Source organism: Brachyistius frenatus, unplaced genomic scaffold (genome assembly GCF_029030835.1).
Source record: "Brachyistius frenatus isolate BFR_SWC_R1_liver_20210118 unplaced genomic scaffold, ASM2903083v1 Contig_134, whole genome shotgun sequence".
NCBI lineage: Eukaryota > Metazoa > Chordata > Actinopteri > Embiotocidae > Brachyistius > Brachyistius frenatus.
Genome location: NW_027210733.1, coordinates 109,298 through 120,054, shown reverse-complemented (window position 1 = coordinate 120,054; position 10,757 = coordinate 109,298). Strand labels below are relative to the sequence as shown.

The window sequence follows — 10,757 nt, the reverse complement described above, 5'->3', positions numbered from 1 at the left end:
AACTTGCGTTTTTATTATGTCTCATCTCTCTGTAAAGTAGCAGCGCTATGGAAACCAACTTTTCTTTTGACACCGATTTAAAGATGAAACGTCTTCCTTATCGTGGGGGGAATATTTCTCCCGGTCACCTCTGGAAGGCAGCAAAAAGCTAAATGAGTGTAAAACTACTGCAAAATGCCCAAGAAGAAGAAGAAGAAGAGCAGGGCAAAAGAAAGAGGGTGACGACAACCATGACGAAGAAGTCACAGCAGAAGGAAGACTGCAAAAAAAAAAAAAAAAAAAAAAAAAAATCTTTTAATTAAAGTCACAAGTTGTCACGCGTACTTGGTGTAACAGGAGGGAAGTGTCCTCATGATAGTGCTGCACAAAACCGAACTGCAGACATCCCATCCTCTCCACCGCGTCTCTCTGCGTATTAAACTAACTCCAATAGGAAAAGTTAAGTTTACCGGCGCGACTTTGTTGACATGGACTTGTTCGAGTCCAGACGGGAGTCTTTCGATTCATAACCGAAATCAGTCGACGGTAGATTTTTTTTTTAATTTTTTTTTTTTTAAAGATGCGCTGTTAGGATGATTTAATGAAGACACCATGGCAGACAGAAGGACTTTCAACGTTGTGATTTTGGGTGTGGGGTTTTTGTTCATCTTCACCGCCTTCACCACCTGTGGAAACGTAGAAGTAAGTTATAGTTTTTTTTGTTGTTGTTGTTTGTTTTTTTTGCTCATCAGAATAACCTACTTAATCAGGTCACATCTGCGCGGTCTGATTCCTTAAACTCATATTTCCAGTAAGCATGTAGAGGACTCGGATTTGAACTGAATAGATTTCCTGGTGCAGAGCTCATTAAAAAAAACACACAAAAAAACCAACCTCGAAGATAATCCAGTGGTGCTCCCACACACCCGCAAGTGTGTAATTGTAAATATATTTTGGCAACATGTTTTTCTATAATTTATATATATATTTTTTGGGAAATAAATTAAACAACTCCGACCACAGTGTCTTAATGGGCAGGAGGAAACAGGCCAGACAGACGCATCTCGTGTTTCTAATTTTCTTCAATGGTCAGCGAAATGATCAAACCGGATCATCCTACTTGAGGACCAAACCATGTCCCATTTTGTCTGTGCTTCTCAGAGTTGTTTTTGTGTGTGTGTGTGTGTGTGTGTGCGCGTGTGTGCGCCTTTTCTCAATTTCAGCAAACTGTAGTGAAAAGTCTGGAAAACACTACTTTCTCTGGAAGTGGGTACCACAGGTAAGTCGGCCCAGCGTGGAGACTTCTAAACTTTTCTTTTGAAAGAGTGGTTCACCCTGTTTTCTCTTCCCAGTCTGGGGATCATCTATGGGGTCTTTTCCTTCTCCAATCTCCTTGCGCCGACGGTTGTGACAGTAATTGGACCGAAGCTGACCATGTTTCTGAGTGGCCTGCTTTACAGGTAAATACATAAAGGGTGTGGACAACGGTGCTGAAACTTGTGGCTAACGAACATGTGTTTTGTGTCCAGCGGTTACATTGCGGCGTTCATCTACCCCTCAACATGGTCCTTTTACTTGACCTCCGTGCTCATCGGCATAGGAGCAGCCAGTAAGTTCCCATCCAGATGTTCCAGGACATCTGGTCAGATGTTAAGTGTCTAAATACACATGCGTGTTTGCACTAGCATGCCCTATACTTAAGGCAGTGATTAGTCATTTTAACCCTTTAAGCCCGGGGAGAAGACTTGGCAAAAACTATTATTAAAATATGGGCATATATACTGATATTTACACATCTGAACAAATCTCACAAGTGTTCCCTTTATTATTATTTTTTTTTTTTAATATTTTTTTTTTATTGTGGTTGAGAGATATACTCTTTTTTATTAATGGTATGAAATTTTCGAGCAGAGGCCTAAAAAAAATAGGTGCGTTTTTAAAAGGTTAAATGACATTTAGAGACACCCATCCTCAAAGAAGAGTTGAGGATTACAGCGTATTAGTTAGTACACTGACTTATTTACAACGTATACCCTACAACAAACAAAAGGCAAAAAAAAATACCAAAATCCTAAATCTAGAAAATATTACTGTCTTTTAAAACAACTCTCTTTTAACTGTTTGTTAGTTTAGAAATATTGAAGCTGATCTCGCTCATTTTTTTTTTTTTTTCCCTTTCCAGCGTGGTCGCATGTGAGCGTTCACATTGTTGATTCATCGTTTGGTTATTTTCAGTTAACTGTTTTGTCCGTAAAATGCCAACAAACGGGGAAAAGTGGATCATAATTTACCGAAGCCAGAGATCTAAAGATCGCTTTGTCCGACTGATATATCATAAAAGCATCTATTCACCAGTTTTTGTTATTCAGAATTGGCTGTTTTCCAAGTTTTTGTTTGGCACATGCTCAATCACATTCCTTTTAGTAGAATGTGCATATGACCAGTGGAGCAGGATGCTGCATATTAACAATAGCCCGAGATATTGAGGCACGTGAAGACTTCAACTTCAACGTGGTCGCTTTGCAGGTTGTTTTTTTTTTCTTTTCTTCCAGCCCATGCAAGTTCAATTTCTGTGTTTAAAATCCAAATAGTATTTAATCATGCGTACGGAGGGGGATTATCATGGCTGGGATGCGATGATGCATATAAACAGCATTTCCCAAATTAGACCTTAAATGGGTTAGGGGCTGTTTTCTCCGAATAGAAAGCAGCACCTTGAGCTAGCTCATGAACGTCAGTGAAAATAAGAGGGAGCAGCTCTCTGCTGAGCGTTTACAAGAAGGAACAAAAAACAACCAGGAAAAACGAATCAAGGCTGTTTTTAATGTGGCCTCAAATCACTGCAGTGTAATGAATTTTGATCATGTCCCAGGGCCGTACTGTATGTGTTAAGATACATTAGTTACCAACACAGAATGATAGTCTTTTTTTTTTTTTTTTTTTTACTTAATGCGGGGAATTAAGCGACTGGTTAATTTTGATTTCCTCTCAAATGAACCCCGTCCCTCCTGCAGTGCTGTGGACCGCCCAAGGACACTTCCTGGTGGAAAACTCAGATGCTTCCACCATCAACAGGAACACCGGGATGTTCTGGGCTCTCCTACAGTGCAGGTAAGCTGCTATTCACACAGGAATAATACACTATTATTTCAGTCTATTCGGGGGTGATGCAGCCTTAAGACTTCACCTCCACGCGTTAGTTCATTTAAAATATCGAAGGTCCATTTGAACCGTACTGTGTTTTAAAAGCTTAGATTCCACGCGAGTCTGATTTAATTGCTGCCTTCGGTAGGTTAAGTATAGTTTTATTTATAAATCTAATCATCTTCCTACTCATCCGCGCACTTTTAACCAACCCTCCGTATCTCCTTATGTTTATATCAAAGTGGGCTTTTATTCGTTTGAATCCCTCTGTGAAGTAACGGCGCCATGGGAATGAAGTTATTTTTGACACTAATTTATTAGATTTGTAATAATAATAACTTTTTTTTTTTTTTTTTTCATCTGCTCACTAACCAAGTTGCTATTAAATTAGCCTGCATTTAGATGATTTCTTACCATCATTACATAACACTCAAATCCATCTTCATGTTTCTCTCTTTTTGTTTGATGCAGCTATTCCATCAGATCAAAGGTAAACGTTCACTGCAGCTGCCAAAATCTCGTCCCGTCTGTGTTTTCAGGTCGACAGCATATATTACTGCACGCCTTACTTTCAAAATAAATTTCATAAATCGTGTTACAAATTGTCACGTCCGTCAGTGAGTCATTAGTTTCTCTGCAAAATACCAGAGCCTCCTCGAACAAGAGAGCGTTTTTTTTTTTTTTTTGGCCTTTTCATTTCTTGTATCTGGCCCGTTGATCCTGCACACCGGCTTGGACAACTAATTTGTATTTGTTAAAATATGCAAATTGAATTAGTACAATAATTACGTTGGCTGTCACCTGCGCCAAAGCTCCCGGTGGAGCTAAACACTAATCTGACTGCGCGGCGGTGATCACCGCCACAGCAAACTTAGGAATCCCATCTTCACAGCCCGCAGACACAAACGCAGAATGCCACCGAAAATCGCTTGTTATCTTTCATGAGTAACCCCTTTCATCCCTCGCTTGTGGCTCCGAGGCGGACTAATGGCTCATCTGCATTTTTTTTTATTATTTTTTTAGTTTAGGTAGACATGCGATTAAAGACAGAAATAGATCACCGTTTTTACAGAACTGAAACGGTAACCACGGAAGGCAAAAATAAACAGCTGGAGAGAATGAAAAAAAAAGAAACCCTCCTCAGACGCGGAGATCAGATGAGTACTGTAAAGCCGGTTGTTTGATCGAGCTGGGGGGGAGAAAAAAACAAAAACAAAACGAAGAATCCTAATCCACGTTTTCTGTCTATCAAACATCATTTCTCAAAACGACTCCGCTCACCCTGTTCGCGGACTTTTAATTTTAATTCCACTGATTGCCCAAATAGGAGCAGTTTAATTAAAGGTCACGTTTTTAAGCTGCGAAAGGCCCCACGAGGTTTGATACGCGTGAAACTCGATGTGCACAATAAAGTGCACCGAGGCTCTTGTAATTAAATGTTCGAACAAAACACTTTCCTGGACATCGCTGCGCTAATTATGATAAAAAAATTTAAAAAAAAACCTGGAGTGCCTGATCTCGTCTCCGATTGGCCCGAGCTGTGTCGGCATCGTTTATCAGAAACTTTTAACGCCACGCGTTTTCCGTGCTGCCTTTTTTTACATTTTTTTTTTTTTTTATCGCGTTTGCAAGAAGAGTCCATAAGAACGCAGCTCTCGTGTGGCACCGGCGACCTCTGACCTCAGAAGCTCACGGGTTTCCGACACACCCGCCGACGTCTACGGGAGCGGCGGACGACGCTGAAGTTCATTTTTCCCCCGGATCGGTCGGGCTAATTTAATAAAAGACGTCCGATGAAAACGTCGACGCGTCGTCTCGCTCCGCCGGCACGCCCGCCCCCCCGCGTTGGGTCGCTCAGCTGTTTCGAGGCTTCCGGACGCCGTCCGCGTTACTGTTGCTTAGCAACGGCGTTCTCACGGTTTAAGCAGATAAACGGGAAGCGGTACCTCGCACACCTGCTCCCTACATAACAAACAATCAGCAGTTTACTGTTTGTTTGTTTTTTTTTTTTTTAGCGAACCATCATCACGATGGATTACAAATCATTTTCACATGTGCGGAAAGTGCCGTTTCCCACTGCGGGATTGTTTAGTGAACGTAGGCTCGGAGAGGCCTGACCTTTTGAAGACGGTATGTCACAATACATTTCAATATATTTCACGCAGTTTTAGTCGCTATGCATCCATTTCTAAGTCTGTGGATTTTAGTGTGAACGCTGTATTTGCCGTCGTCGGGTGAAAACCGCGCGCAACCAGAATGTCGCGTTTTTATATAACTGAGAAAGGTAGCCTCGGTTTAGCCAGAGGAAAGTGCATTTAGGACTTAAATAAGGAGAGATGCAAGTTTTTCCACTTAGCGGCAATTACGGTGTAAAGTATCCTTTTTTTTTTTTTTTTTTTTAATACCATTAATGTTTTGTCTTGTTTTTTTTGTTTTTTTTTTACAGCATGCTGTTCGGCAATCTTTACATTTACTTTGACTGGAACGGAAGAACAGAAATACCAGGTGGGGTCAAACTCGAGCGAGTACGACGATGAAAGTGAAATATCAAGAGGATTATGTGAGCGATTGGTTATTCTGAATGTTGCTCGAGCCTTAACGTCGTCAATATGCCCGGCGCATTTTAACGAGGCGGGTCTCCACTTTCACCCCCCCACCCTCCCCTCAGACAGCAGCAGGAGGACCATTTTCCTGTCCCTGCTGGTCGCCTCCGCCGTCGGCACGCTCTGCTTCCTGGCGCTGAGGGGGATCGGCCACGAGGGGGAGACGCTCGCCGAAGAAGAAGAAGAAGAAGAAGAAGAAGGGCAGTCGCTGCTCTCGACTCGCGTGACGTAAGCCGACACTTTTCTTTCGACGCGATCGGCGTCGCCTCACAAGGAGAAGAAACGGGATGTTCTCAAAACGTCCGAACCGCCGCGCCAAAAGCCATCAAACGGATTCGAGATAACGCCAAAAGAAAAACTCGCTTTTTATCCAGTCGACCTCCTTGAGTCGTTGTTGAACCCCTGTGAAATGTTCATATTTTTCTTCAAATTACACACCTCGGGCTTCTGAAAGAGTTCTTGGGAGATGCCTACAGTTCTGTAAGGATGTTTTAAAACCGCTCTTGTCCTTCACAGAAATAACACGGGCCGTTTCTCGATCAATGCAATTTTGACAGAGTCGGACTTAATCATAGCACTTCACACAAGTAGGGTGCAATCAGGGAGATCTGGGAGCTGCTGGGACGGAGACTTTGAGAGTGACAGCGGTTAAAGACCTCGGCCTCTCCAGGAACGGCCGTCAACGCTGCTGCGGGGACATTTTACATTTTTATGATTTGTTTGACTGTGTTTGAAGCCGTTTTTCAATATCTGCTGGAAACAAGTACAATGGACCTTTGCTAAGTTTGCTGACTAAACAACGACTTCAACAGAATAACGAGAAATCCCACGGGGAGGAGAGCCTCCTCTTTGATTTATGAATGACCGTTCTTTACTTCAGAGGACGCGCCGCAGTCGTCCGCGCGTGCAGTTATTTTTATTTATTTATTTATTTTTCTTCTGTTGAATAATTTCCGCGGGCGTTGGAAGTTAAATATTGATTTTCATTTTTTGTCGTTCAGGTACAAGCGCAGAGCGAACGCTGCCATGCAGGACACCAAGTCAGAATTCAGTAAGTTGTGTCTGGGTGAACAGCACGTTGCTTGAATATACAGCGTACATAATGAATACAGTGGACGCGTGCTGATGCAGAGTGTGCATCGGCCGATCCCATCGCGCGCCGTGGATGAATAATGAGTCGTGCGCGGTAACGAGACTAATGAGACGACGTGGGTTTCTAGAAAGCGCTGCAGTATATTCCAACCAGACAAGTTTGCATGCTAAATACAGTTTCATAGATTTTTTTTGTTTTTGTTTTTGTCACGAGCAGTTCTGTATTTCTTCCAAGTGAAAATTGCCTTCGTGTGGATCAAAAAAAAAAAACAATCTTCAAGCATCACGACAGAGCGCACAGAGTTTATTTAAGATTGTATCTCTTGTTTGTCAACCGGAAACTTCCGCTGCGCTTCCACCTGCCTTCGGTGCAGCCCCCCCCCACACCCCGAGTTCTTTGGATGATCAGATTGCTCTTTGTGTATCTGGTGCGCATGCAGACTTGTGTACGCCTGCCCTAAAGGTATCGGGGGTTTATCAAAGACGCGCGCCGATTCATGTCGAGAAAGTGCGTCGAGGTGCGCGCAAGCAAACCCGGTGGGACTTCTCCTTTTTCAAATCTGAAGTTCCCTCGCAGCCGGAGCGCAAGTCTCTCTCGGGTGAATTTCCGTCTGCGTTTAAACGTGGCTTTTTGGCCTCGATGCCGAATATTTTCCTCGTGTTCCGCCTGCGCCGAACTTGAATCCGAGGAAAAAAGGGGGCCTCAACGTCGGCGTCTCCCTCCGAGGTCCACGCGGGGAGGCGGAGGGAGGCGGAGGGAGGCGTCTCGGCGCTCGAAATGTCGGAACGTATCGGCGATTTCAAAACCGGCGCGTGGCGTCCCCCCCCCCCCCTTCTTTCAGAAACCATCCTGCGGCTGCTGAAGACGAAAACCGTCCTGCTGCTGAGTCCCTGCATGGCGTACAGCGGTAAGTCAAAACGCATTTAAACGGCATACGCAGGTGTTTTGGCCTCCGGTAAAAAAGGCGAGCAGCTGCAGCACGCGCCCCTCCCTTGTCCTCCAGGCCTGGAGCTGTCCTTCTACACCGGCGTGTACGGGACCTGCCTCGGAGCGACTGCGCACTTCGGAGGAGCAGCTAAAGGCCTGATCGGGATCTCTGGGATCGTGGTGGGCGTCGGAGAAATAGTGGGTAAGTTGACTTTCCGCCCTCGGTGGTCTGAGGTCACTGAAGGTGACCCGAGTTCTCACAGAATACGCCCTCTCTGTCTCTCTGTCTCTCCGTCTCCGTCTCTGTCTCCCTCCCCCGTCAGGCGGAGGCTTGTTCGGACTGCTGTGCAAGAACAACCGCTTCAGACGGACGTCGGTGGTGTTTCTGGGGATGGTTGTCCATTTCGTCGCTTTCTATTTGATCTTCCTCAACATCCCGGGCGACGCGCCCGTCGTCCTGGAAACCGCCACCCAAACGAACCCCTATCTGACCCCCAGGTAAGGCGACTCCTCTGACGAGTTGAGACGGCGAGAGCGTCGGGGAAAGGCTGGTCACGATTCTGCTTTGTTTTTTTTAACAAAGAGCCGTGTCGTCCCCCCCCCCCCTTTCTCAGCGTCTCCATCGCCCTGCTGTGCAGCTTCTTGCTCGGGCTCGGGGACAGCTGCTTCAACACGCAGCTCTACAGCATATTGGGCCGCATTTATGCTGAACAGAGCACGCCCGCTTTTGCCATCTTCAAATTCATCCAGGTAATCCCGAGCTTTCCGGTTCGCAGACGTCGCCGGCGGAGCTGGAGGTCAAAATGTCGTCCCGTCGGGTGTGAAATAAATTCACCTGAAGTCGCATTAGAAAGGACACGAGGAACGCAGATATGCCGCCTCTGACCCTGCTTCTCCGCTGCGAAACTGCTCTCTAACGAGAGCCAAATGGGAGAAATTGTGACATTTTCCTAACACCTTTTACACATTTTCAAATTATATATATATATATATATATATATATATATATATTTTTCAGTTTTGTCAAGGCTATTAAAAACACAGCGCTCTCAGTTAGTGTCACTCTGGGCCGGGTCACACCCGGCATTAACATGCAAGCCGGTGTGATCCCATCACAAGTGGACAGATCAAGCTGCGAGTGGACAGCACGAAGCTGCGACTTGGATTTTGGCTGTAAAGTCAATTTAAAAAAAAAAAAAAAAAGAAGCACATGTTAAAAGACAGTATCTGTAGGTTGAGAGTAAAACTTGTTACTTTCCAAAGACCAGCTGTCGGAGGCCATCTTGATTTTGCAGGGTCGCGGGAGCAACTGTAATGTTTAAAGATGTAATGTGGTTGAAAATTGCAGTGAAATGTGTGTGTGTGTGTGTGTGTGTGTGTGTGTGTGTGTGTGTGTGTGTGTGTGTGTGTGTGTGTGTGTGTGTGTGTGTGTGTGTGTGTGTGTGTGTGTGTGTGTGTGTGTGTGTGTGTGTGTGTGTGTGTGTGTGTGTGTGTGTGTGTGTGTGTCCTGCGTTCTAGTCCGTCTGTGCAGCAGTGGCGTTCTTCTACAGCGGCTCCCTGCTGCTGATGTGGCAGCTCCTGCTGATGGTCATCCTGGGCTTCGCTGGAACCCTCTGCTTCTTCGTGGTGGAGAGGATGCAGAACATCTCCGGAGATTTACAGGAATATTAGGAAGAAGTCGTTTATTTGTTTCAGCATTGATTGCTTTTCTCAGACAGACACTTTTTTTCTGTTTTTTTTTTTTTTTTTTGGAAGGAAGCGATTCAGCAGAAAACCAATGCTGCGTCTTCTATTTCACGAAGCAGTTATTTTAAAATCTCTTTCCACTACGATGCGCCGAAGGTCATGTGCATTTGGATAATGTGACTTCGTGCGCAACTGAAACCGAGCTGCCTTAAGAAAACCTTTGAGTTGTATGTTTAACAATCAAGCTGGATTGTACTTTGTACGCTTTCTGTCCGAATTACGCAACACTACGCGGTGATCGTTGTTAATCTTTAACAGTCTGGTGCGGCTGGTCTTGCTGTACGACCTCAAAAATGTGACCGGTGGCCATATTATGGCAACAAAGGGGCACGCAAAAATAAATTTGTAGTTTTAATTACCCAAGCTTTAAATAACGTGTATTTTAATAAGCGAGCTCAATTTAAATGAGAAGAATAAGTACATATTAATAAAAGGAATGGTTAATGTGTTGTTAATGGGTTCATATAGCCCCAAAACCTTTAGTAAATATAAAGCAATATTACGAGGACAATTCATATTCACTAAATATCCGGAGGTAATTGATTTAGATTTGCTCAATTAAAGAAAATTGATTTATATTTACTAATTATCTGGGTGAAATTGAGATAAGGCAACGAGTCAGGATACAAATTATTTAGATTCACTAAATTAATGAATTATATTAACATATTGTTGTTAATTGAACACATTAACACGACACTTTTTATTCACCTGTACCTAAATTCTGATTTTAATTGATGTTACAGGACAGAAAATCTATTCAGTAACACTGAGTGTCACTTTGTTGCCATTTTATATTTCATGAATAACTCTTCTTGTGCTCCGCATTGCTTCCAGCTCAGGTTTGTAATAATATGCTGTCATTGTTGAAGATATTTTACGCACCTAAACTTTTACTTTAGAACTTTTAAAGCTGATAATATTATAGTGAGAAGAAGAGATGATACTAATTAATGCCTGACAATCACTATTTGTTCCTTCTTTGTACATTTTGCATAGTAATGTCGGTGTCTTTTCACAGTCCTTTGACTCTCTGGTTAATAAAGTTTTATGCATTTTGCACTCGGTGACCTTGACAGTATTGTTAAACATCATGTAGCTCAGATTGGAGTAAACATAAAAACAGCTATCAGTCACAGGAAACGGCTGCCAAAAGGTTCGATCTGTCGATAAATACTGACGCAGGGAATATTTACTGGGGTCATGCCTATTGATTAAACTACATATGAACTGTAAATCAGACAAATTGAGCAACTCGCTCTTTA

The 10,757-nt window shown here is 43.6% G+C and overlaps 1 protein-coding gene across 1 annotated transcript; it reads left to right on the top strand.

The window, feature by feature from the left end:
- The first annotated feature begins 7 nt into the window (after window positions 1-7).
- On the top strand, window positions 8-10,552 carry LOC138630377 (UNC93-like protein MFSD11). Its single transcript, XM_069714676.1, has 13 exons — window positions 8-681; window positions 1,203-1,258; window positions 1,332-1,439; window positions 1,509-1,588; window positions 2,994-3,090; window positions 5,570-5,628; window positions 5,792-5,954; window positions 6,728-6,777; window positions 7,661-7,726; window positions 7,823-7,948; window positions 8,070-8,244; window positions 8,361-8,496; window positions 9,265-10,552. Exons 1-13 carry the CDS (start codon window positions 592-594, stop codon window positions 9,415-9,417), a joined length of 1,359 nt encoding a protein of 452 aa, XP_069570777.1. The 5' UTR covers window positions 8-591; the 3' UTR covers window positions 9,418-10,552.
- The last annotated feature ends 205 nt before the right edge of the window (window positions 10,553-10,757 follow it).